Below are 27,671 nucleotides of genomic sequence, written 5' to 3'. Positions count from 1 at the left end.
ATGGCCGCTTCCCATAGCGGTTGGCAGCCGGTAAGTCCCCTCCGCGGTGCGGGAGCGGGGAACTCCGCCGGCCGTTAGCCGTTAACCGCTGCTGTGCTGGGGGCACCTGGTGGCAGGTGTCACCCCGGCGCGGCGCAGGTGACGGGTCCGGCAGCACCGGCACCAGAAGGAGAACGCCGCGGGCGGTTACACCGTGCGGAGAGGTGGCGGTGCCGCTTGTGCCAAGCTGCCCCCGCTAAGGGCGGCCGGGGGTTGTCCCGGGGTCCCTGCCGGAGCGGCCGGCGGGGTGGCGTGGGGGAACGGGGGTGCGGGGCTGCGGCCAGCGGGAGAAGTAAAGCCTCCGCCTGCCATTTAGTTCCTGGAGTTGCCACGCTTTAAAAAAAAACCTTACTGAAATATTTTGTTTTCAGATATTGCCCTTCTTAGAGCTCCCATAGCGTATCATGTTTTGAAGTTATAAGTTGAATCTTGGCTATTAGGACTACGAAGTTGGTGAAGGGTTTGGAGAAGAAGCCATATGAGGAGCAGCTAAAGTCACTTGGGTTGTTCAGCCTGGAGGAGACTGAGGGGAGACCTCATGGCAGCTACAGCTTCCTCACAAGGGGAGGAGGAGGGGCAGGCGCTGATCTCTTCTCTTTAGTGACCAGTGACAGAACCCAAGGGAATGTCAGGAAGATGTGCCAGGGAAGATTTAGGTTGGACATTAGGAAAAGGTTCTTCCCACAGAGGGTGGTGGAGCACAGGAACAGGCTCCCCAGAGAGGTGTCACGGCCCCAAGCCTGACAGTGTTCAAGAAGAAACTGGACAACACCCTGAGACACATGGTGTGAACTGTGGGGTTGTCATATGCAGGGACAGGAGTTGGACTCGATGATCCTTGTGGGTCCCTTCCAACTGAGCGCATTCTATGACTCTATGATTCTACTGAAGAAATTCTTATGCATAGCGGCAAAGCTGTCAGCTTTATGCTTTTGAAGACATTGAACCCATCCACATGTTAGTGCTGGAACATTAGTTCCCCTTTTGTACACAAAATAAATCGATTCATTTGTGACTTGAGTTTTGTTCCGTGTTTTACATCTCAGTGATGCAAAGCACAGATGGGTTCTAGAAATAACATGGAGGGAGAGGAATTTTTAGAAAAGTCTTCCACCCTAGCTGTGTAGTTAGCTGCTTTTGCGAGAAGGTAAAGTACGTGTATCTGGTGATTCTTGGCTCATTCCTGCCACCATGCTGTTACTCCTCAGTTATGCTGGTGGAGCTGTGTGTGAAGCTGACCCGTGAACTGAAAAAATGGAAGATGACTGTTGGTCTTGTGAAGTTTCCCTTCCTTGGAGTGATGGTCATCCGGGGCAATGTTTTGCTCTGGTTCTCAATGGAACACCTGAGGGAGCGCATGGGAGTGGGAGCAGAAGCAGGAGGGGCTGCTTTGAGGTTGTGTCTTGAAAGAGTTATCTGTTGGACCATTGCTGGAACCATCACAGGCCAAACTCAGGCTGAGACTGAAAGGACTTCATTTATCTTCCCCCACTTGCTTATGTCTTGACTGCTGAGGACACCTTGATTTCTTCTCGAGGCTTCCACTCAGAGACCTCCATTTCACACATACTGTCTTTAAGGCCTGTATGAATCCTTTGCAACTGCAGTATAAGGTAGCGCAATGCATTAATTTTATACAAGCTTTCTCTTTTCATCCATGTTTATATGTATGTAGTGAGGGGGAGTGTCAATACTTCACAGGCTGGGTCTTGTGGGAAGCTGGAAAAATGTCAAGAGAAGAAAACTCGAGAGCCAAAGCATGAGAAACAATACAAAATGATTTTGCCAGTTAATGTTCGTGTGAAGAGTGTGGAAGGATGCAGTAAATCTGCAAAAGTGAGTGAAAGTGGGATTGAGAGTCCACTAAGCAGATAGATTTGGTAAGGGAAGAAAGGGAAAGACATACATGGAAAACTTCACAGAGAATACCATAAAAACAGACGTATAACATAGTTCTGTAGTGGACGAAGGTGATTTTGTATTAGGTTTATATATGTAAAAGGTGAAAATGATGTGAATGTAATGCTGTAAAATATATTTATAATTACATCAAATAATATTTCATAGTTTAACACATGCTGTCTAGTGTTTCTTACTACGTTCTAAGAAAGAATGTAGTTGTTCAGTTGTTTTGCAAAAGAGATGTAAAATCACTCTCAGAATGCAGTCTGTCCTGTAAATCTGTTTACAATTAGACTGCAGGAAGTCCGAGATGCAAGTACTTCTGCTTTTTGAAAATACAACTTCTGGGGAAGTTCTGGCAGCCCCTATACAACAGCTCAGAGTGCTCGTAACTGATTAATTAAAAAGGAGGAAAAAAACCTCCTTATTGCAGTGAAAGAGGCCTTGTGATAGCAACCACCACGCTCGCATTCAAGACCAGCATCGCTTTCTCATTTGGACAAGGAACATCAGCAACAAGGGGCTGATGTGGTCAAGGGTGAAGAATGACTTGCTGCTCTTCAGGAAACACAGTGCTAAAGCTGCAACAAGCACAGCTGAGCAAGCAGAGCCAGAGAGGTACAAATCCTCCAAAAGTGACTACGATTGTCGTATCAGTACTGATAACAGTATTTTTCTTTGTCAAGGTCATCTCAGAGCGCTGCACCAGAATTCCATTTCTTTGTTTTTTCTTCCTTGAAAACACACAGGTCAAGAGAGGCCTTTCTGTACGGACCACAAGACCTAACGCTTTCTTCTGTGTAGCAGTAGCTGATCAGTCTCATCTGAACCAGTGCTGTTGTCACCCCTTGCCTAGCACGTGGAGTACTGACTGTGAGGAACTGGTTTCTTCTCTGTCATCAAGTCTTGATTGCCCACCTTCTGCCTCTTGCCACATTAATCCATAGACAGTAATGGAGGAAAAGCACTACATGTGCTCGATGTTCAAGTTGCTTAAATGCCTTTTGGTGGAGAGGCCTTAGTGGCATTTACAAATGAATATGCTGCTGTCTTTGAAATCACCTCATCACAACTGGAGATCTAGCAGTCTCTTGCTTGTGTTTTTGTTCCTAAATACCTCAAAATACAGGAAAAAATGTAACTTTTTTTTTTTTTTTTAACTTTCAAGGTGTCTCCATGTATATATGTATGAAAGGAATCTTGTGGTGACCTATAGTTTAAGGCAACTTCAGCTGTCTTGTGTGTTGAAGTGGGCTAGAAAAGGAAAATAGTTGGTGCACCAGAATGCCATGTCCTTTGAAAGAGATGAGGGAAGAAACCTGGGCTTCACCTATTTGGACCAATCCTGAAAACTTGTCTACTGTTTCTGTCAGACTGAACAAATTACCTGATGACTGTGAGTGAAATTGTCACATAAATTTTCATTGAATTGTCTTTTGGCCAAAACTTTCTCTTTTCTACACACCTTTTGGGCCAAATGTCTTGTTCCATACTTGACTCTTGTGTGTTGCTTTTTATTTTACAGAAGAAACTGATGTATTCCATGTAATTCCATGTAATTTTTGAAAGATGTCCTTTCTTACTCTGCATCTTCATGGACTTATCAGTCTTTGTATTTTTTCTGCCTCCTCCTCCCATATTTTCTGTTCACTTCTGTGTTATTTTGCTTAAGTTTCCTTTCTCTTCCCTCTACTTAGCCCATCTGTTCTCTGTCTCTCACACGTATACCAACATCAAGAGGTGTCAATGGTATGCATGCCTACACCACACATCTACATTTTACATTTTGACTACCCAAAAACTGAAAGTGTTTTTCTAGTATCTTCCAAAATCCGTTTAGTTTCCTACTTACCTCATGTGTGAGGGGGCAATAGCAACATTGATATTTACAGGATTAAGTGTAACTTTGCTTAGTAGGAAAGACTGTAAGAGAGTAATGCACTTTGTTATTGTAAGATTAATATAGATTTTCTGGTTTAATGAATGTCCTCACCAGTTGGTGACAGTGGACAACTTGGGGCTCTGAAAGAGTCACATTTGGAGCACCCATGAGCACATTAACCTGTTGTCATCTGTCCTCGTGGCTGACGCCCAGGCATCCTCCCGAGGGCCTCAGCGCAGCCACCTGGGCCTGGCAGGACCCTCACCCCCTGCCCTAGCACAGGAACATCGATTGTTTTTGTTCTTCAGGTTTTGGAGGGAAAATTTCGGTCCTCTCTACAAGCCGAGTGGTGAGCTAGTTATTTGCCTGGACTACAAGTCTGGTTCTGCAGGAGGCTTGTGTAGAGAGATGCATGTAGTCTGAGACCCAGCTTTGCTGTGGAAAGGCCGCTGTTGTGCGGTTGTAGTCTGAAATAGGTGGCAAATTGAAAAGATAACTGACTTTTTGTTTCTGCAAGAAAAAAACTATTTTTAAATATTACTTCTGTCTCAGGGATGGTTGTTCTTTGCACGCTGTTTTTAATGGGCAAGAGGACTTTATATAAACCAATATTACTGATTAACTGAATTTTCAGAAATCCAGATGCAGTTCTGTGAAAGCTACTCTACCAACCCTTTAAAAAAGTGGGGAGGGAAGGAATGAGATGTGATTTAGACCATCTCAATCTATCTAAATGTTGTGCTATTTTGATAAAACTATGAGTTCTGAGAAGGCAGTGTGGAACTGGAAGTATTTACAGGAATATTACAGTTCTTGTAGCATTTAGATTATGAGCTTTGAATTATTAACTGAATAAGTTTGAGATGCTGTCTTCAAGCATAGTTTAGCTGCTCCATCTAACGGATACTAATCTGAAAAGACTGTCTAGGGTGGTGACTTAATTGGTTTCAGTATGGTTTATGTTTCTTGATTTTTGAGTTGTCACTATTTTTCTAAACTGGCGATGCAATAGTAACTTGTTTTTCTACTGGATGCTGTATTATTTCTTTGAAAAGTACTAAGAATGCAGGCATCCTGTGGTCAGTTTTGGGGATTTAATTTCTCTGTATTTGATAGACCACAGCAGAATGAAGCTGTATGAGGTGCTGGCATTGAGGGAGAGGCACATGATGCCCTTGGAAAAATTCAGAAGGAAAAACACAGGCTATTGCCTTTTCTGTTAAGAGAATGTGCAAACTGATGTCAGATGGAACAGGTTCACGAAGTAATTCTTCCGTAAGAAGGTGAAGGGAGACAAGTCTCCAAATGAGAACAAGTAGCTCTGAGTCACGTAGCATTTTTTGCACGGAGAACAGAAGTATAAACATGCAAGAATTTTGACTTCTAAATCAGTGAGACTGAAGCTGCCTCAAGTTGAGCTGCACGATATTTCTTTAAAGTTTTGTAGTCTAAATTAAGAGCTTTTATTGCAGCATTTTTGGTGAAGCTGATTCCTGAAGACTCCGTTGTGTCTTAGGACAACTGTCTGAACAATTCAATAGCGGTTAAAATCCTTAGACAAAGTATATATATGTTTTAAATAGAAATAGATTCCGCATTTTTTTCTTCCAGAAATCTCATATTTACTGTGATCAAGCCAACTCTGTCCATTTTCTTGAAATATATGGACTATGTTTCTGTACTGTTTCTCTGTAAAAATATTTTCCGACATTCTGAATTATCTCTATCCTTCCATTTGCCCATCTTCTCTTTAAAACCAGAACTTTAGGACAAGACATTAAAACATGTTCTCATGAATCATATTAATAAATATTATTTCTGCTTGAAATTCTTGTTCTCCCCTATCCTGTGTGTTCTCCTGCTGACATTCTCATTGTTGGGTCATACTCAGCCATGTGAGTTTTTGAGGTTTTGAGGAGTGGTGATTAGTTTTTTTGGTTTACTGTGTTATTACCTCTGACAGAAAGAGTGATCTTGTGGTTAAGGTGACATGTGGGGTCAGTGAGATTCATGTTCCTGCTCTCTTAGTCTTTCCATTTGTTGTCTCAACTAATACCTTTGTGTCATCTCTGCATGCACAAAGTGAAGATGATGTATTTCTTCCCTCCCTCAGGACAGCGCTGATGAAAGTTGTGCACAAAACACCGTTTTTCTATTTGAGAAGTTCTTCTAAGTACCAAGTTCTATAATCTGTTTTTACAATTCACCAGGACTTTCCTGTCTTGTGTCAACTTTTTGGCTTGTGTCTGAAATGACTTAGAACTTGCCGTGTACTTTTATATGGAAAAATTTTTTAATTTTTACTCATAACTGTGTAGTGTAATTAAGTTATTTAATGAAGAAAAATGAAATATGCTGTCTTAAGATAGCAGCAAATTTGAGATGTATCAGAATATCTTGGTGATTGCATAAATATTTAATGCAGAAATTGTTACTCTCTTCCCTGACTGCAATACATATCCATAAGAAGCATCTTTGGGAGAAACTTAGAAATAAATTAACTGTCTTGGACATCTGATACAATTTTTTAAGTAGTGATACAGCCGTATGTCTGTTGAGTTACAAGCATAACCTTAGCTTTCTAAGCAAAGCACAGAGAAGGCATCATGTTTTGCATGGTTATTACTTCTCATTGTCCTCTATTTCACACAGAAATTTAGGCAAATTTTCAGTGATAAACAACTAATATAACAGTGGAAGAACTAATCATTGTTGATTTTCATTTTCAGAAACTATAAACTCCTGAGTTTAATTGCTGAATAGTAATTAATCTCTTCATTTAGAAAATGAATTAGTGGTATTCGTGGCTATGAGGGCTGGAGTCGCCTGTGCCTGCCCTTAGCTTTGTACAGCAAATACAGCTGGAATACCAATTTCCTCAGCTAAATGATTTTTAATCCTAACACAGTTTCTTGTGGGTGACGTGATGGTTAGTCTGATGACCTCTGGAAATGGTCAGTATGGTTGTAGGTATTGGTGGTTTCTCCACTGAAATCCAAGTGGACTGGAAGGAAATAAAGTTCTTTTTGCTACTTTTCTTTTTCTTGTGGAGTAACATGGCTGTGCAGGGTAGCCCAGCACAGTTTGGATTTAGGCTGGTGACACGAAGATGAAAAGTCTCCTTTGTGCAGTTATGGTCAGGCTCTTGTGCTGGCTTTTGGTGTGGAGGCTTAATGTTTTGTTTTAGAACTGTCTTACATTGGTGGCGTGAATGTCAGACTGTGTAAGTATAGTTGTTAGATGTGCTGCCACTCTCTCTCAGATACACCTGTCTATAAATGGACAGGATACTGACAATTTTCAGTGTTAGTAGGTCGAGAGAGGTTCTCCTTCCCCTCTACTCTGCCCTGGTGAGACCACATCTGGAATATTGTTTCCAGTTCTGGGCCCCTCAGTTCAAGAAGGACAGGGAACTGCTGGAGAGAGTCCAGCGCAGAGACACGAAGATGAAGGGGGTGGAGCATCTCCCTTATGAGGAAAGGCTGAGGGAGCTGGGTCTCTTTAGCTTGGAGAAGAGGAGACTGAGGGGTGACCTCATTAATGTTTATAAATATGTAAAGAGTGAGTGTCACGAGGATGGAGCCAGGCTCTCTCACAACCAGTGCTAAGACAAGGGGCAATGGGTGCAAACTGGAACACATGAGGTTTCACTTAAATTTGAGAAGAAACTTCTTCACAGTGACGGGGGGTTGTGGAGTCTCCTCTGGAGACATTCAAAATCCGCCTGGACACATTCCTGTGTAACCTCATCTGGGTGTTCCTGCTCCAGTAGGGGGATTGGACTGGATGATCTTTCAAGGTCCCTTCCAATCCCTAAAGTTCTGTGATTCTGTGATTTCTAAGAGTAAACGAATTGTGATCTTTTCTGTCTACAGTTTTTGGTTTGCATTTTCAGTTGGACTTATCTGCTTTATTTTGTTGATATTTCATGTGTATTTGTATTTTTTTTTTCCAAAACATGGACTTCACTTTGATCCTGTAAACAGTCCCGTAAATTTGTATGTTTTCTCAAATAATGGAATAAAGTTGACAGATCTTTATTCAGACTTTTCTTGGTTCAATGTAAATCATAAGGAATGAGTTCTAGATTACTAGTACAGTTCCTTTGTTACCATTACTAAATGCTTTGCCACTCACTTCACTAACATATTTTTAAATAATTTTTCTGTAGCAATATGATGGCTATCGAACTTTATCCTTGTCTGGGCATGTTGGTTTTGCTAGTTTACCTGATCAACTGGTTAAAAAATCCATCAAGCAGGGCTTCTGCTTCAACATCCTTTGCATTGGTAAGTAGTATCTGGGCTATTTAAGGCTTTAGTAGTATACCTGTCCTTAGGAAGTGACTGAAATTTAAATCTAGTTGCATTATTGAACTCTTTCTTTAATGTTAAGCATGAACTATAATTCTGCCCCTTCCCCCAACTTTACTTATTTGTATCCATTGTTTGGTTTTATATTTACTATTTTCATAAACAATATGAAGACCAAAAATGTTGAAAATGGATGCCATGCATTTATTAATGGCCTCAAGTTGTGCCAGGGGAGGCTTTGATTGGATATTAGGAAAAAATTATTCTCGGAAAGTGTTGTCAGGCATTGGAACAGGCTGCCCAGGGAAGTGGTGGAGTCACCAGCCCTGGAGGTGTTTAAAAGATGCTTAAACAAGATACTTAAGGACATGGTTTAGTGCTAGAGTTACGTTAGGTTATGGTTGGACTTGATGATCCTGAGGGTCACTTCCAACTGAAACGATTCTATGGTTCTATGATTCTGTTGATTTATGGACAGCTTTCTGGATTCTTTTGAGTAAACTGGGCTACACTCTTGTTTTTACTGCAACAAAGAGCTTCAGATGAAAAATTCCTAAAATTCCAAGGTGGTGTTAATGAAGTATTTCTGTACTTACAAATGTTTGCTCAAGTATTTTACTGTTATTCATGAAGTGCCTGTGTTGGGCCCCATGATTTCACAGCTAGTTGTTTAGCTTTTTAAAATCTGTAGGGAATTAATTCACACCTTTAAAGAAACCAAAGTGTCAAGAGACTGTTTCGCTTATTACTCATTAGTAGGTAACTCTTTCTTATCTGTAGGATGAAAAAATTAACTAAAAGATATTTAGTGCTCTGAGAAATCAGTTGACAAGTTTTGGTGTAAATTCGTTGAGTTGTGATAACACATTCTGTGTTTAGTAGGTACTTATTTGATGTGCAAAATGCCTTCCCCAACCCTTCTGTTTAACTTTAGGGGAAACTGGGAGTGGGAAATCAACCTTGATAAGCAGTTTGTTTAACACCGATTTTGATGACCCTGTGTCAACGCATTTTCTGCCAAGTGTACGACTTAGAGCTCAGACTTACAAACTCCAGGAAAGTAATGTTCATTTGAAGCTGACCATTGTAAATACAGTGGGATTTGGTGACCAGATGAACAAAGAAGATAAGTAAGTGTCCTCTTGTTGCTCTGGTATGCAGAAGTTTTGATCAACAATTGCAAGTTGATTTTTCTTTGGGCCTTGTAGTAAATATTTGACTTATATATGTTCCAAATATTTGTTTAACTGTTTTCTCTGTATGCTGTAGTAAACATGATTTTCTTGGGCAGTGGTGCCCAGCAGTAGGATGAGGGGCAATGGGCACAGACAGACAGAGGAGGTTCCGTCTGAATGTGAGGAGAAAATTCTTTACTTTGAGGGTGCCAGAGCACTGGAACAGGCTGCCCAGAGAGGCTGTGGAGTCTCCTTCTCTGGAGACGTTCAAAACCCACTTGGACACATTCCTGTGTGATCTGCTCTGGGTGAACCTGCTTTAGCAGGTGGGTTGGACTAGATGATCTCCAGAGGTCCCTTCCAATCCCAACCATTCTGTGATCCCTGAGCAGGGGCAAGCAGCAAAAAGATCCCCAGTGTCCCCAGGGAGGTCTCAGGATGGCGTGCTGCCAGGTGATTCTGAGATTCTGTGATTCTTCTCATATAGGAAATTATTTGAAAAATCAGATTAACTCTGCCCCTTTCTTAATGATATAATCTTTTATAAATGTACGTCAATGAAATGTGCAATAGTGACTAGAGTTTCTTTTGGGGTGGAGGAAGGCAGAGAGAAGGGTAATGAAACAATCAAACAGGTTATAAGGTACTGTAGATTATATAGGCTAGATCTATAGGATTTTAAACAATATTATTGGAACATATTTAAGATGTTAAACTGGAAGGAGCAGCATGTGGATTACTGAGGACCTTTGTTTTTTATGTTGGACAGCTTAATCAAAAGTTGTAGAGGTACCACACTGTTGTCTTTCAGAATGTTTTTTGAGTCTTTGCTTTTATGAATTGAAGGTTTTAAAATATTGAACTGTCTCAGCAGATTTTGTTTATTTCACCTTAATTGTAAAGAATTTTAGCAATCCTTTGTGCTACATGAGCAGTAATTACAATAATGGTGGTAATTACAAACGAAGGTTAGAGAGTCACATTAAGATTATCATGACAGCTATGCCTTATGACATGACTGGAAAACAGCTACAGCTAGTGACTTGGATGAATGAGGTGCAAGTAGATATTAGTATAGATAGCAGAGGTTTTGATGTGTGGGATAGAATCTGCCTTTTAGTCCTTCTTTTAATTTTGTGCATAGCAATTACTTCTGGATTTTGATAGCATTTGGTCTGGTTTGTAAACTTTGTGTAGCAGCAGAAATGTAAGGGTATGCTGCTTGTACATGTGGCAACGCTTTGTGTCAGAAAGTGGATTATAATCTGGTTTTAAGAAGGATAAAGTATACTTAAACAGTATTTACTGCAAATCAGATTTACTTTATTCTCTTATATTCCTCCTTTTCAATTTTTGTCTATTGTTTAAGAGCTCTCACATGTACAGTACTGCATCTTCAGAAGATAAAGGAGGTCCTATTTCTTGGTACTGGTAATTGCATGTTCTTTCTTTGCTTGTATTGTCCCTAAGAGTTTCTTGTATCTTCCTTGTATCTAAGAGTTCTGCTGTGACACAGCTTGATTACCAAAATTTATAAAACGTCACTTAGGAGAATTTGTTATAATCATAACTAACTTTATGTAGCTTTTTTCACTACTAGTAGCTAGGATATATTTTATCTGTATCAGGTGCACAATTTGTTTTTGAGTAGCCTTTCACAAATTAAGATTACTTTGTACATTTAAGTTTCTGCTGTACTGGCTAGACACTTGGGCAGCCTTTTGACATGTAAAGCAAAAATCCACAAACAATACAAGAGGAATTCCTTTTTTACTTTGGCTCTATTTAGGAGTAGCTAATCTCTGGTTGTTAAATTTTATTTCTTACAGCTATCGGCCAATAGTGGATTATATAGATGCACAATTTGAAGCCTATCTCCAGGAAGAACTGGAAGTTAAACGTTCTTTATTTTGCTACCATGATACTCGTATCCATGTCTGCCTCTATTTCATTTCACCTACAGGCCATTCCCTAAAAAGCCTAGATTTGTTAACCATGAAAAGATTAGACAGCAAGGTAAGACTTCGGAACAGAGTTCTAAGAATTTGTCTTTAGTTTCTGAAGCATCTTGCAGCTTGTAGATCCTCCACCTCCTTTCAGTTCTATATCAGGTGGTTGGGTTTTGGGATGTTTTTTTTGGTACCAGTATACTTAAGTTCGGAATAAACTGGTTCCACAAGTAGCTTGCAGTTCATCACCTGTTTATTTACAAATCAAAATGAGAGACACATCTGTCGAGTGGTACAAAAAGAAGGACAACGAGGTTTCAAAAAAATTAGAACCACACCAAATTTACTTTACTAAACTACTAACATCTTATTGTGATTGGATAGGGTACCTTTCATGAGTGCGGTAATATTTATAATGAAACTTGTTTCTAGTTCATTATCGAGTCTTGAGACTGCTGGAAATTTGGCAAAGAAAGAGCTTCGCAGCAATGTGAAGATCTTTGTTACAGATAACCGAAGAGGCAAGGGCCACGAAGGGAACACCCTGCCAGCATGGCTTTTTCGAAGATAGGCTGCATTAGTGTTTTAAACTTCGCATCTTGATTTGTTTTGAAAGCTTAAAAATAGCAATTTCTTGTGTGATTATTTTCACTTTCTAAATTCTTACATTTCTTCCTGTGTGAACTGGATGAAGCTAAATGTTTAACCCGTTTTACGAAACCTTAGATCGTTTTGGTTCAATTCGTTGCAATTTTGAGAAACTGGAAAACCGAAACATGTTTGCCGTTCCTCTAGCCCTTTCCTTTGTGCTTTACTAGAGCATCTCCTGCTAAATTTTCTTTCTGCATTTACTTGTTTGTGAGATGTTTCTTCAAGATAATGAGGATCAAATCAGCTGTCTATTCCACATTTGCGATTGCTGAGTACATTTGGTATTTTTGTAATTTTGTTTGTGAATGTATTTTGAGCTTTCTCAATAGCACAGAGCAAGTGAGGGGGAGGTATGATGGGACAAAGATAGGGGAGAACAGGATCACTTCTTTCTGCTAGGCGTTTGCTTTACGCCAGATTAAAATGTTAGTGAAATGACTCTGTAATACATACTGATAGCTAAAAGATACTTGATAGCAGAAAACGGGACAGTTTCATGGAGCATATTGTTCCATTCAGAGTTTCAAGCTGGAGATTGCGTTAAACCACAAAAATACTTGGTTTCTAGGTTGTGCCCTCTCTTTACTGAACTCCTTTTAAAACACTGTTTCTCCCAAAAGAAAAGGAAATGGGAGTCCCAGCATCCTGAGAAAATATTTTTCCATCCGGATGAAAGGAAATTAATTCTGCTTTGGGGAATTTTAACTTCTAGCCACCTACTCTAAGTATTTTTGGTTCTGCTTTGGCTCAGAGAGAACATGAATGGCAGGTAACTGTTGTTTTATCCTTTGCAGTGACCTCTACTTTCAGATCTTACTACAGAAATACGCATACACACATACACACACACACACAAAATGTACTTTAACTGTAGTTTTATTTCCATCTCATTGTGGAACATGTTTGTGATGCTTTTAGTACTGAATTCTCCTGGTGGCAGTTCAGAACTTGGGATTTCTCAGGATGCAGGTGTCCCTGGACATGTTCCCTGAGTACATGATTCCATAAAGAAAAGGTGGTAAAGCAATATGCCTACATCTAGTGTGTAAGTTTCTGTCAAAAGTTGTCTTCAGTTTCTTCCTGTGTCCACCAGAGTGTACACTGTTAGCCTTTCGTTATGGTCTGCTTGGTATACAACAAGAGCAGGTTACACAGCTCAGAGACAAAGAGGATTCTTGGAATAGAATAGGGTCATCCTATGTTGTCTTTTTATTCATGGTAGAAAAAAGCAAGCATATCTGAGCACAATTAATTTTTCTTTACAGCTTATAAATTGGATGACTAGCTAAGAATTTGGCATCTATCTTTTAGACATTGGAAAATCCTGTGGTTTTGCTTAGGACTGAATCACTACAGACCAGGTTTCTTTCAGAGATTAAGGGAATCTTCTGTATGATTTATTGCTAGGAACTACTGATTATTCATCTAATGCAACTGTATTTTTAAGTCATTCTTGTCAAATTATATACAGATTACTGTTAAGTCAGGAAATGACATGTACCTTGTGGGGTTTGAGCGTTGTTTTTTTTTTCTTCAAAAAGAATTTTTGGAAATTTTGGTACTGATTTGTAGAGATACACATTAAATGAGCCTGCAAGATATCAACCAATAATAATTTCAAGTATACTTTTTTTTTTCCTTTTTTATAGCATAAAGGGGCAACAGATGTTTTCATGTTGCTATAAGGTGTTACATGAAAATCTTAGAGTAATGGCGTATTTTCTAATGGGAGGAGAAGTGACACTGCATTTCAGGGAGAAAGCTGATCAGAGGCCTGAATTTGGTGCTGGCAAACATAGAAGTGATGTGGATGGATAAAGTTTATCCTGGTGACTTTATATGGTCAGTCTGCATTGTTACTGAATGAGACAGTCTCAGCTGCTTCTTCCCATTGTGCATGATTAAGTATTTTGGCCAGCCAGTTCCCTGGATGAGGGAGCTGATTTAAACTGAAAGCTGAAGATATTTGCTTGGTTAGGGAACTGATCAAGCTGAAAAGTGATGTGTCTCCTTGGACAGCTGCACAGATTTTAGTTCTACCCAGCAATGAGCAGCTGCAGACAAGGGGAAGGGCAGGACCATTGGCTTTATAGCAAGTGTAGACATTTACATGGGATTAAATCAATTCTGTATTAATGGCCGATAGCTTTGTAGGAAAAGTCGTTTTTGGAATTGGTGGGAGTTGTAGCTGTGGAAGGGATCGGGAAGGAGTCGGTTTCTGAGGGAGTAGTAGGCAGAGCAGGGAGCAGTGGGACTTGGGGCACATCTGTATGTGATCCAAATCAGCACAATTTAAGTCTCTTGTTAGTACAAATCTGTGATTTCAATTAGTGTTATTCTTGGATGGAAGTACTGACATATTAATTTTCAAGTAATCCTTAGGTGCTGCAAGCAGAAACTAATTTTGTTGAAAAGATTAAGCAAAGAGTACTTTTTTTTTGGTGGCTTATATAAAGCCAAAGTAGTATTGCTTTTAAATTTTAATACAATGGTTGTGATTTAACATTAATTTTGATATCTGTAATCACAGTTTCTGGTGATTTTCCTTTTCTTTTGTTACTGGTCTCCTCAGTAGTCTTTCTCTGCTATTCGTTAACTAAGAAATTCTCTCCTAATTAACAAGTGCTTGAAAAACTTTGATGTTGAAAAGACCAAGTAAGGGTTAATGTAATTCTAAGGACTCTGTGTTCCATCCATTTTTAAAGCTATATGATAGAAAACCTAGATCAGTGTCCCTCAGCTGATTTGATTGAAACTGTGTATTACTCCTAGCTGTAATAGATTGTTTATATAATCGTCAATTAACTCAGTTATAAAAAAAATTCTAGCATTTTATTTGCTTTTAGATATTTTACCCCATATGTGCTTAGATTGTGCATGCTACACAATTAAGGACTATCACGAGGTAATCTTAGAAGACGTACTTTGGAGCTGGCATGCTTGTTTTTTCATTTGGACATTTTGCTTAAGAGAGAATACTTACTTAACAAAGTAAGTTTTGAATCCATTCTAGAAATTCCATGTGTAGGCATTTCCACTCAGACAGAATATTCAGAAAAGTAAGAAGAATGTGTGTGGGTTTCCCCCTCCCGCCCCTTCCTTTTTGCATCTATGATCAAGGAACTGTAAAATCCTTGTCTTCTGAAATCTGGAAGAATTATTTGTATTGTACTTTCAAAATATTTGGACGTTGGCATTAATTCTTTGTATCTAGTTCTGGAAAATGGGAGTGGTGATAGTATTTTTAAGAAAAAATCGGCATCTACTACCTTCCTAAGTTACTGTTGTAACTATTTTAGGAAATGGGGCAGTTTACCTTAGTAGAACTAAATTTTGAGTTCTGACTAATTAGTGTGCAGACTGGTAAGCAAGATTTTTCAGTCTTTGTTAGTCCTCTGCTTGCAACAGATACCTGAGAAACTCTTTGCTGCAGTGCTGAGGTGAACAAAATGTTGTAGCTGAAAGGAACCCAAGGAAGAGGCTTGGGGTAGGCGGGGTTTAGTAGCCAGGTTCCTTTTCTTTGTTTATTTAAACTGTCAGCTTTCATTTAACACCTGAACAATGTCTCCCAGTGCTGTAAATTAAAACAATTATTTTTTTAGCAGAGAGGTAAATACTGAATGTAATTTAGTTAATAAGTAGGCGTTGCTGTTCTTTTGAGTACTTCACTGCATGAGACCACTTTCCTTGTTCTTTTCTCAGAATCAATTAATGTTAAGGGAGTATATTAAATAATCTGTTCTTATTTTGTTAAATGATGCCAGTGAATGTATTTTTCATGTTTTATGAAGCTTGGTTATCAATTGATGGAAAAATTTGGATGGCGGGGGAAGTTTTAAAGAGCTTATCACCAAACAATATAATTTCTAAAATATGTCAACTCCAAGTTGAAGTCCTACACCTTTCATATAATTTGTATCATTAATAGGTGAACATTATACCAATTATAGGAAAAGCAGACAGCATTTCTAAAACTGAACTACAGAAATTCAAGAACAAAATAATGAATGAATTAATTAATAATGACATCCAGATATACCAGTTTCCAACTGATGATGAAACTGTTTCTGAAATTAATACCATCATGAATGTAAGTAAATGACAAAACCATTGCTATTTCAGTACTAAAGCATCACCCTCTAATGCTGATTCATGCCTGTTTATTTTTGTTTATTTATTTTTCTTTTTCCTTAAAAAGCTTTTTTGTTTGTTTTTCCCCTGCTCCAAATCTTCCTGTCCCTCTGTTGTTGGCACCACTTGTTTTAGGAGGCTTTTTCGTTCCTGGCTCAGCAGCAGAATAGAGGTTCTCCCTCATAAATACTTCTTTTAATTTCTGTATAATTAATATATAATTACTAACATAGATGGACAGATTGGCTTTGCTCTTTTCCTCAGCAAACACTACCTTACATCTGTTAAGGAAGACATTCAAGTGCTTGTTTCCCCAGTTTTCTCTGGTCTTTATGACAGCAAGTCTTCCATCTGCTTTTTCCTTTTATTCAATACATTCATTTGAAATGAGGACAATTTTTTCTGGGGATTAAGAAGTCAGATAAAATTCTAGCTTTTTTACTGTTGTCCTTTCATATCCTCCCAGGAGCATCTGCCAGCTTCAACTAAGCTTGTGAAGCTACACATCGTTGCTTTGAGTGCTCTGTCTGTATTTGCTGTTCATGTGTATATATGTTTGTAAATGTACATGAACATACGTTTGCATGTACTGGGGTGCACTGGAGTGTATGGCTCTGCCCTCCCCACGTCTGTCCCTTGTGCCAGGGAGTGAGGTGCTGCCATTCTGTAACAGGTCCTTCTGCTGGGGGGAAAGGTGCTGGGCTCTTACCTTTTTTGTGCTCTGCTGGTGGTTTATTTTCCAGTTAATGATGTATTTTTTTATTCAGTAGTGAGTCAGCATGCAGTCAGTCCCAAGGCAGTGTTTCTGGCCATTTGGCCAAGCCCACAGCAATAACCATACCTCAGGTTCAAACCTGTGATTGCCTCATGGCTGTTACTGGGGTTATGAACTTGCTGAATGCCCATCAGAGGGATGTGTTTTAGAGCAGCTTTTGATTTACTGCTGATACTCGTCCTAATGCAGCTCGGGATGTAGTCGGCTTCCTTTGCCACTGTGGCAAATGTGCTGAATCAGGCCCAACCTATTCTCCACCAGGAACCCCACGTCTTTTTCTGTAAAGTGACTTTCCGGACAGTTGTCCCCCAGCATGTACTGGACCATGGGGTTATTCCTCCTGTCATGCAGGACTTGACATTGTTCTTGTTTGAACTTCATGAGATTCCTGTTGGCCTGTTTCTACAGCCTGTTGAGGTTCCTCTGAATTGGCAGGTCTATCAGCCACTCCTCCCAGTTTTGCTCTTGTAGCTTGACGTTTTTATCAGTAGTTAGACTAGCTACTGAACTTGTCAAAGTAATTCTTTGTTTGAAACTGCCTGTTGGCTTTTCCTGAAATGGTGTTATTTTCCCATAATTTGTTTCTGAAGTGTTTGCTTTTCAGTTCTGGCTTAAGAACGCTGAGACAGAAAACTGTGTTGGTGTGACTCTTACAGGGGCATTTGCCGTTTGCTGTAGTAGGAAGTATGGAAGAGGTGAAAATTGGAAACAAAATGGTGAGAGCTCGTCAGTATCCTTGGGGCATTGTACAAGGTAAATGGATTCTCGAAGGTATTTTTACAAGATTTTTCTTTTACTATTGAAGTATAAAATTCACCAGTACTAAAAGGGGCTGGTATTATCAACTGATGCCATATTGATTGTATTTTGGATCAACAATTTAAGGAGTATAGCAATTGATACTTGAAGTGTGCACTAACTGGTAGTTTCATCAGCACTGATGCATCTCTGGAATCGAGGAATATGTAGTTTTTGAGTAGATAAGTATAGTTTCAGTGTCTCCACCAATGCCAAATTTCAAAGTTTTATGATTATCAGTAAAGAAGGGGGGAAAAAGAGAAAAATTTATAATTGTTCAACTTGAATGGGCAATCGGGACGTGTTGGAACATATTCCCCAGTACTTAGAATTAGCGCTTCAGTGTGTTTACTAGAAATTATAAGCAAGTATAAAAAGTGTAAGAAACAATGAGATACCCTTTCCTGGAAGTATAATTAGTAGACAAAATAAATAAATCTCAATGCTGTTTAAAATACCATTTGACAATTTTGCTACTTGCACATAATAATAAAATCTTCCTCTTTTCATGGATTAGTGGAAAATGAGAACCACTGTGACTTTGTAAAGCTTCGCAAGATGCTTATTTGTACAAATATGGAAGACTTAAGAGAGCAGACTCATGTACGCCATTATGAGTTGTACAGGCGCTGCAGACTGGAGGAGATGGGCTTCAGAGACATTGAGAACAGAACAGTCAGGTAAAGGACTTTATGTGCAGCACTTGCTTTCAGCATCCATTCGCTTCACATTTGACCCAATATAGAGCTGGGTTCATACATAGAATAGGTTTTCTAAGAGGGAAAGATTTTATTTTTTTTTTAATCAGAGTAAGTATGTAGCTGTTCATTCAGTTATCTTCATGGAGAAGTATATGGGATTATATGAGCTTTGCTTTTAAAGGCATACAAGCTAGTTGTATTTCTGAAATGTTTCTCTTTTAGAGTAAACCTGGGGATTTTAATTTTTGTCATGGAGAATGTCAGTTTTCTTTAGGTACATATACTATTATGCTTTAAAAATGATTTTCCTTATTTATGAGTATGCTGGTTTACTTTCTCTCTTAGCAATGTCTGTTTCTGAACAATGGTTTGGTTGGACTTGAAGTTCAGATTGGTTCAACTGCTGGCTTCCCACATTACCTGTCATAATAACAACTGTCTAGCCTTTTCGGGTCAAGAAATCTCTTCCTAGACTGTAGGCAGTTGACAGAATATTCCAAAGGAAAGTCAAGCAAAGAGTTAGAGACACTTAGTTGTTTCATGTAGTAAACCTGCTTTTTGCAGGAGGTATTTACAATTTCTGTATCCAGTTCATTTAATCTTTTTATTTCCAATTCTGTCTTCTCCCTCTTCCAACTTCCTTTGGTCATGTTATGCACGGGACTGTATTTTTTTTAAGTGGTTAGAATCCCACTGGGGAAAAACTGATGCTTCAGGAGTTGTTCAAGCCTTCATGGTTTAGCCAAGTGCTATTATTGCATAGACATGGTGGGAAATACTGACTTAGACAAGACATGAAAACAAAATATGACTTTGCATTAAAAACAGCTTCTAGTGCTTTGAACTCACTGGTTTGTTTCCTTCTTGTTTTACTTAATGATCAGATTGTCTTTTTATGATGTTTTATGGCGTTTTATGATACCATAAAAAGGGAAGAATATTTAGAGGATCAGTATGTAATGTAATTAGCAGACTAATATAGCCATATCCATAAGGCATGAGTGTCAAACTTGTTTTCACTGGGTAACTACTCCTACATTTATACAGTCCTAAAATTAAATTCAGCCCTTTGAAGGCAACTGCGAAGCTGATGTGGGCCCCCAGTGAAAATGAGTTTGACACCCCTGACATAAGGTGTTTTATGAACCCACTGAGAAAACAATAAAAAGTGACATCCCTAGTAGTGTAATAGAAAACGTCTCTTTCCATAGAGGAAGGTCAGTGCTTCCCATTTTGCAGACTTGTAAAGTTAAATATCTTTCATAATATGGACTATCCTTTTCTTCTAGGCAAAAATGTGTTACTAAATTGTGATCCTCTTTGTCTGTAAACATCTTTACAATACATACACTTGTGGTGCTTTCCATGTAAGAGACGGAACCTGACACACCAATATGATGTTCACAGAGTTCAGTTTATTGTCCGATCGGGCTAGCTTCATACCAAAGCTGCCCTGTCCACGCGCCTTGCAACAATGTGATTGGTTACAACACGTGCTATACAATAACGTGATAGGCTGCATGCACTGTCCACACACTCTGCATGCGCGTGTCGACGATTGCTCATTGGTTGGTTACTTTTTTATAGGGTTCCTTTTGTTTCTTTTGTCTCTGGCTTTACCTCTCAGCCAGGCTGGTGACAACTCCATCCCCCCAGGTGGGGAGCTCTGCCACTACACACTTGGATTCTAAGATCTGTAGTTTTAAAGTACAGTTGATATTGCATAGCAGTATATGACTGATGATTAAAATGGCATGCTACTTGTGTAAATAATGATCAAAGTGCATGTTGAGAAGTCATATTTTGTGCCTGTGATGTAGCTGTCTACATACTAAATTGGGTAATCGGAATTGGGTTATTTTATGTAAATTTAGAAAATTTCTGCTAGACTTGAATAATTGAACATTGACACTAGAGTAGCTAACACACCCTGCCTTTTGGCATGTCGTAAAAAAGCTGCCTGTGAAGTTCCTGTACCACTCTTCTGGATTTAAAAGTACAACAGTAGTTTATTCATCCAAAATTTTATGCAACTGTAAAGCAAAACCAGTAATTCTTGGATTTTCAGATATCTTGTGAGATAGGTCATGGGCAGACCTAAAGGCTTTTCACTAAAGGCTTTTCAGAACTAAAGGCGTTCACTCTTACATGTGAAAGAACCTTTTGTCAAGCTTTATTTTTTATGGGAGACTGGAAAGACGTGGGTTCAGCACATAGCAAAAATACATTTTCATCTTTATTATTAGTTGCGAGGATGGAAAATAAAGATAGCAGTAGTCTGAAGTAACTGTCTTATGTACAATTTAAAAAATCCCTATTCCCTAGTCCTATATTTTTTGTGAATTTGTGTCATAATAACTTTTTCGTTTGTTTACTTGCAATCACATTCTAAAAAATAACTTTTCATTAACCAGATTTCCAGAGAAAATGAAGTTTACATAATCAATCTGTTAGTCTCTCTCTAATAACTTAGGAACAAACTCTCCATTTTCAAACTGCAGTAAAGGTTTGGATGCTTCCAGGGTGGGTTTACAGGGGTAGTGTTCTCACTGCAGGAAAAGCAGAAGACCTCTGCTCCTACCAGTTGTTGGGCAGCCAGTGTGCATTTGTTGTCAGTAAATCATTACCTCTGGATGAAGTACTGTCTTTTGAAACTCCTGGGAGCTTGGCAGTGCTGCAGTAGGATGAGAAGGTCATGGCTCATTTGGAAGTAGCTAAGGCATCAGTGTACCATGCAAGTACTCACAATAAGTAAATAATATTTAGGAAGTATTAGGGACCCTAACTATATAGTTAAAAAGGTGTAAAAATGCTAGCAGGGCTTTAGGTATTACAGTCATTGAGATAATAGAAGATAAAATCATCCATCGGAATTTGGGTTATTCTGTTGCTTTCAGGAGACCTGGTTTATATTGGCATTTTATCAAACTGTTATTTATGTAAATTGGATAGCAACAATTAGCATAACATAAATTAATAGGTAATTGGGAACTTAATAAATCTCATTCATATACCTTGCAAAAGCAATATACAAAACTTTTTAATGAAGAAATCAGTTTCATAGTGGGATGTCATACCAAAAGGTCATGAGAATTATAGTCATGTATATACCATTTCAGATTAAAACTCAACATGTGGTAAACCACTTTAAAAATGAAGGATCCACCATATAGTGCTTCAGGGAATACGTGGATTACCATGTAAGACTAAACTTAGTCATATGGGTATAATTTGGTTTCCAAGCCATGAAAAGCAGCCAGTCAGGAATGGGCTTGGAAAGTCTGCAATGGCAACATTTGTATAATGAAGTCAATGGATAGCAGAGTATTTGGGGGGTAGTTTATGTATTTTATGCAGTATCTGTTGGATGTAAATCCAGGAAGGGCTTTTATTATCATCTTTTTAATACTTCAAATTAGGTTCTGCATTTCTTTGTTGTTGAAAAGATAGACATTTTTTATGTGGATGATACAGTCCTGTGCCCATTAGGAACAGGAGTTCCTAGTTCCAGGTCAGTCTCAGCAAGAGATAATTGATGGGATGTCCTGAATGGAAGAACTGAGGATTGTTGAAAACAGAAATCTAGACATGAAGAGTGCTTCCAGCCAAACAGACTTTTATATATATATATATATATATTTATATATATATATATATATATGTCTAGTAAGCTTAGATGTTTGCAAGAGAGGAGAGGATTACTACTGTTTTGAAGTTGGACATTTTGTAGATCCTTTTTCCACTCTAAGCTATGTTGTTGCTTAAGGGAACATTATTGTTTTGAAATAAGAAAACTAATAGGCAAGACTGATATTCAGGCTGTATGCTTGCGTATTTGGATTCTCTGACGTTAATCATTCGCTTGTTTAGTTGTTTTTCCGTGATTGTATTTACAATTTGTTCTTCATCATAATTGCAGTTAAACATAATTGTAACATAAACATCTCAGTTTCTCAGTATGTGGGCAGTCACATATTCCATGCTTTATTCTTCCCAGAAACGGCTGTTCAGACCTTGCACTTCTTGAGCAAAAACATTTATTTTTTAGTCTATTTTGAGGATGATGACAGAAAAACAGGAAGGATTCAATAATGTGAATAAGTTTACATGTAGAGGCATGTTGATATGACTGTGGTTGTCTTTACTAAGAAAGGAAACCTAGTATCTGAAAAGCTATATAGGCTTCTTCCTCAAGAAGTCACTTGGGAATGGAGTTCATCTGACTGACTGCAGACCTTTGTATTTGAGCTAAATATTTTAACCTCCTAATAGCAAGACTGAACCACATGCAGAACACCTGTTTTTCATGACTTCACTTGGAAAATGGTAATTATTTAGATCTCTCACATCCTTAATGTTGCTTAATATCAATGTAGGTAGTTCATTGAGTCAAGGGACCATGCTAAAAATACCTGCCACTAGTTAACTTTTAAATTCTTTCTGTTTTGTGATACACCTTCATTGATAGTGGAATGTTATGCAAAAAGTTGCAAGTGAAGTTTTCAAATTTGAAAGGTTTTTCAAATTTAAATGGACAAACTGTAAAATATTGAGTAAATATCTGTGTTCAAAGTGCACAAACATTGTGTTCCATTGGGAGTTTAATTCACTTCAGTCAGAATCTTTATTTATGAATATAACATGTTTGATTTGCATATTTATATTTAGGCTTCCATGTTCTGAGTCTTATACAGATGGAGAAACTATATGTCACAGCTGTGCTTCTGAGGAAAGGTAGGTGATAGTGCTGTTATGAGGAATGTAATGAATTAGTAAGATGTAGACTTTCTTCACAATCCTTTCCCTTCCACCAAAACCTCAACAAGAATACATGATTGTAATAATTATCTTTAACATAGCAAGTTTACAAGTGGTTTTGTACAGAGTATAACATTCTAGAGGTCCAACCCAGAGGAATGAGAGAACCTGTGAGTTTGATTTTCATAATATGCTATATGAGAAGCAGTGAAACCAGTCTTCAGGTAAAAAAAGTGTTTTACTGTGAACAATGGATGCAGTAATGTTGAAAGGATTTGCTTAAGATCTGTTGAACTATTTTCCCCTCCTCCTCAAACCTCCCTAAAGCCAAAGACTGTTTGGATAGTTATATTACTAATATGCCAAATACAGAAGAAGAGAGTTTGTTTCAGTTTTGTCTTTGTGATTTCCAGACCAATTCAGTCTAGGGGGTAGGGGGAATTTAAAAACCATGCTTTTCTTTCTTCTCTTCCTTATACATGTAATGTGATTACTTGGTAAATCAGTGTCTGCAAAGCTGATCTTTTACTCATTTCAAGACAAAATCACTTTTACCTGATAAACTAGCTTAGGTTGTGTCTAAAGGTGTCCACATAATGAAATGAAGGCACTATTGCCCATGTTAGCTTAGTCTAGCACTTGCTCTAGTGTCTTTTTTTGCAGTCAAAGGCAGCATGTCAGCAAGCAGAACTGACACAGGGCCCAGGAGTGGGTGTAGTGAGGTTGCTAGCACTTGAAAAACCTGTGCTGTAGCTTTACTGGTGTTACATATGCTGTCTATAATTAAAGATAGTGTGAATTAATATACCTATGTGAAAATCATGCCCTCACATACGATAGATAAAATTTTAGGATGACCTAAGTTACTTCATAGATGAGAAAAAACTATCCCCCCCCAAAAAAAAACCAACCAACCAACCAAAACCAAAACAACAACCAAACAAAAACCAAAAAAACGTGGTTTTTCTGAATTTCTTTTGTTGCAATGTACTGCTCAAATCAGAGTGGGAAATGTGCTCTGACCTTGAGATCTTACAAACATTAAGTTTGTATGTGCCATTTCAAGGTAATTCTTCTCACTCTTTAGATTATATTTTCAATACAAATAAGAAATTTTAGGATTGGGAAACTGTCCGGTCATTGCGAATTTAAATACAGAAGAGAGGTTTTAAATCTTACTGTTGCTCTAAATAGTTTTTAGATATCTTTTTTTCATAAGTCTTTCCATTTATAAACTGTTGAAATAGAATCAGTAAAAGATGAGACAGAAACGGCTACAAAACTGTTTATGTGCATTAAAAATATAAAGCAAATTTAAATATTTTATAGATTTATTTTACATTGGAGTGGAAGGCATGAGATACCTGGCAAAGGACAGTAACTCATGATAGCTGAGAAGGGCTGACTAGTCAGCCCTTAAGAAGTGTTCGAAGAGATGAATGGTGTAAGAGAATAGTCCCAGAATAAAGAGCTAGATACATTATCTATGTTTTGATCTGCTCGTAAGCCATGTCCTACAAGATACTGGACAGATACTTTTGTTTCTGTAATAACCATTAGCACAGCTCTGATCGGGCAGTTTTGCCTCTCTGGAATGTTGTGACTTAGAGAATTTGTGTTAAGTGTTTTGTTGGAAGCACTTGTGTTGTTATGCAGGAATGCTTTTCAAAGGTAGAGAGTACTTTGGTGTATGACATAAATCTGTGTACAAGCTCTGTGCCTTTTTCCCTCAAAAGCAGAACTTCTCCTGCCAGCACTGAGTGATAGCAGTAGTAGTATAAACCCTGAAAATGTCCGACTTCTAGTACTATGTGAAAAAATTACCAGCATATCTTAATTTGCTATGACATGCTTCGATATGAAGGAAATTTCTGAATTTCAAGTAGCTCTTGTTTAGAGGGAAAAAATTGCCTTGTGTACTGAAACCTCTAGTAGAGTAACCTTTAAAAATCTTTGTAAAGGGAGGCATAGATTTAAAAGTAATGTTTTAATTACTTGCTGTTCTGTTTTGTTGCCAAATGTTTGGTCAATGATCTGAACTAATTTACACTTCCAATATAATTTCAAATACAAGTGTTGTATGTATGCAGTATAGTAGCTTCTGGGGGAGAGGATTCAGGAAAAAACAAGCAGTGTTGAGGTTTTGGCTGATGCATGTTAGAAAGTAACCTTATCTTTTGAATGCTGAATTACTTAAGAAATTGTATTTAGTCTGTATTAATGTAACTCAGCCGTATTTAAATTTTGACATTATATAAAGAGAGTGCTATATATTTTGAGGGTTCTGTTGTTTTCCTTTTCGTATAGGAATGATCAATTAGTTAGTTTGTTAATGCTCCAGATGCATTGTTTTTGTAATGTCCTATTTTAAGACTGGAGTTTCACAATGCGTAGATTTTAGGGAATTTTTCTAGCAATTTCAGTGTCTTATTAATAAGTAACTTAAAGAAAAGGGTTATGCATGTTGGAGGCAGAAAGTTACAACTCAAGTTGTTCAGTACATGAGATTCCTAAAATGCTGTATTTACTTTGAAATGTAAATTGCTCAGGACCTGTTAGCATAAATAATTACACTCAGGGTTGTTTACTTCAATAAAAATTCAGAAAGGTAAGATCTTTTTTCTGTTTAGGTTTGTTGTGTGGTTTTTTTGTGTTTTGTTTTTTTTTTTTTTTTTTTTTAATGGGGGGCTGTAGAAATTAATATTTCAGATGACTATTACTTGTTTAAATAAAGTTCCAGATTCTTGTTTTTCCACATTGAATAAAGCAGCATTCTGGAGACTTGCTTACGTTTTTGGACTTCAGTCGACAGGAAGCCATTGAAACACAGAGGCATGAGTTCCACCTTGAACTGCAAAGGAAGGAGGAGGAGATAAGACAAGAGCTTGCGCAGAGATTGAAGGAGAAAGACGCAATATTGAAAGAAGCAAAGCAACAGGTAAGCATGCCTGTCTGTCTTGAGTTTGTTTGCTGCCATTTGGAACAGTTAAGTTCTTAGCAAAATCACAGCTAGTTGATATTTATAATTTCCTAATATTTTGAGGGCAGTGATGCTTAAAATCAAAAGCAGATTGATTACACAGATTGATTGGATTAGCAGATTCATTAGACACAAGCAAATGAGAACAAGTCTGATGAGGAGCAGCTGAGGGAACTGAGGGTGTTTAGCCTGGAGAAAAGGAGGCTGAGGGGAGACCTTATCGCTCTCTGCAACCACCTGAAAGGAGGTTGTAGCATGGAGGGGCTTGGTCTCCTAAGTAACAGGACTAGAAGATATGGCTTCAGCTTGTGCCAGGGTAGGTTTAGGTTGGATATTAGGAAAAAATTATTCCCAGAAAGTGTTGTCAGGCATTGGAACAGGCTGCCCAGGGAAGTGGTGGAGTCACCATCTGTGGACGTGTTTAAAAGACTAGTAGTTGTGGTACTTCGGGACATGGTTTAGTGGTGGACTGAGCAGTGTTAGGGCTATGGTTGCACTCTATGATCTTAAAGGTCTTTTCCAACTAAATGATTCTATAAATGGCAGCCTTTTTTTTGCTGTTTTTTTTTCTTCTTTTGGAAGGAGGGAGCTTGTGGTCTAAACCAGGGGTGTCAAACTCATTCTCATGGGGGGCCACATCAGCCTCATGGTCCTTCAAAGTGCCGAATGTAATTTTAGGACTGTGTAAATGTAGGAGTAGTTACAGTTACAACCGCGAGGCTGATGTAGCCCCCAGTGAAAATAAGTTTGACACCCCTGGTCTAAAGGCTTTTGTGGATAGTTGGGACAAGTCAATAGAGTAGGAGGTGATATGGTGAAGTAAGAAAGTGATGAATATAATGGTTGCATGTTTCTTTGTCTTCTCTAGCTGTATGCTGAGAAGCATAGGTATGCCACAGCAGCACCATAGGTGTTTTTCATGCATAGGTTCCTCTGTAAAAAACAAGATTTCACGAAAAAATCCTCTAGGTTGTTTTTCAGCCTAAGAGACTGGGGCATGTGTGTTTGTTTGACCTCCAGGTTCAGTTATTAAATATAAGCTTAGCCTTCACATTGAGAAGTTTGAAAGTGGGAAGGGGGGATGCTGTTTTTATTTTGTTTTTAAAGTCTCATCTGTTCCCAGCTGCCTTAAGAATATTGAGAGATGAGGAACATTTCTTGAATTTGTTACTGAAGATTTAGTCCTATCAAGCTGTACTGGCAAAACAGGTTATTCTCATCTACTTTCTGCACAACTCTATCATGATCATGCATATTTATTTTCAAACACTGGTCTAATTGAAATTGGAAACCTGTGTATATTTATTAATATTCTCTTCTGTACCTCAGTCTCCCAGCAAAGATGTAGCAGTTTTTGCCAGAAGTTCAGATGCATGTTTTAAATAAGAAGGCACCTTAAGACTTTGTTTTCTGAATCTGTTAAGTCCTCCATGTGAAGAAAAAAAAATCAGATTCAGTCCTTCTCAGTGTGAGGTTATCCAACTGGAAGAATATTTGGCCTTGTTCAAAGTAGATTCGGCAAGGCCTTACATATTATCCGTGGTACTCCTTGACGTTTTTCTTGTGTGATTTAGATGCGGTGGTTTGTGAGCTCTGCATATTGCAATTGAATTACGG

The 27,671-nt window shown here is 38.3% G+C and overlaps 1 protein-coding gene across 1 annotated transcript; it reads left to right on the top strand.

Annotated features, from left to right (window-relative positions):
* On the top strand, nucleotides 1-27,436 carry SEPTIN10 (septin 10; the record flags this gene model as incomplete). Its single annotated transcript, XM_080356762.1, is given in 12 exon segments — nucleotides 1-30; nucleotides 7,995-8,112; nucleotides 9,071-9,266; nucleotides 11,141-11,327; nucleotides 15,840-16,001; nucleotides 17,474-17,570; nucleotides 18,133-18,295; nucleotides 22,985-23,050; nucleotides 25,880-26,012; nucleotides 26,926-26,960; nucleotides 27,178-27,199; nucleotides 27,203-27,436. Coding segments are annotated over 12 exon segments (1,443 nt in total).
* Nucleotides 27,437-27,671: the final 235 nt, after the last annotated feature.

This window comes from Nesoenas mayeri, assembly GCF_963082525.1.
Source record: "Nesoenas mayeri genome assembly, chromosome: 1".
Taxonomy (NCBI): domain Eukaryota; kingdom Metazoa; phylum Chordata; class Aves; order Columbiformes; family Columbidae; genus Nesoenas; species Nesoenas mayeri.
Note: the sequence above shows the minus strand (reverse complement) of the source record. Positions and strands in the feature narration are given on the sequence as shown.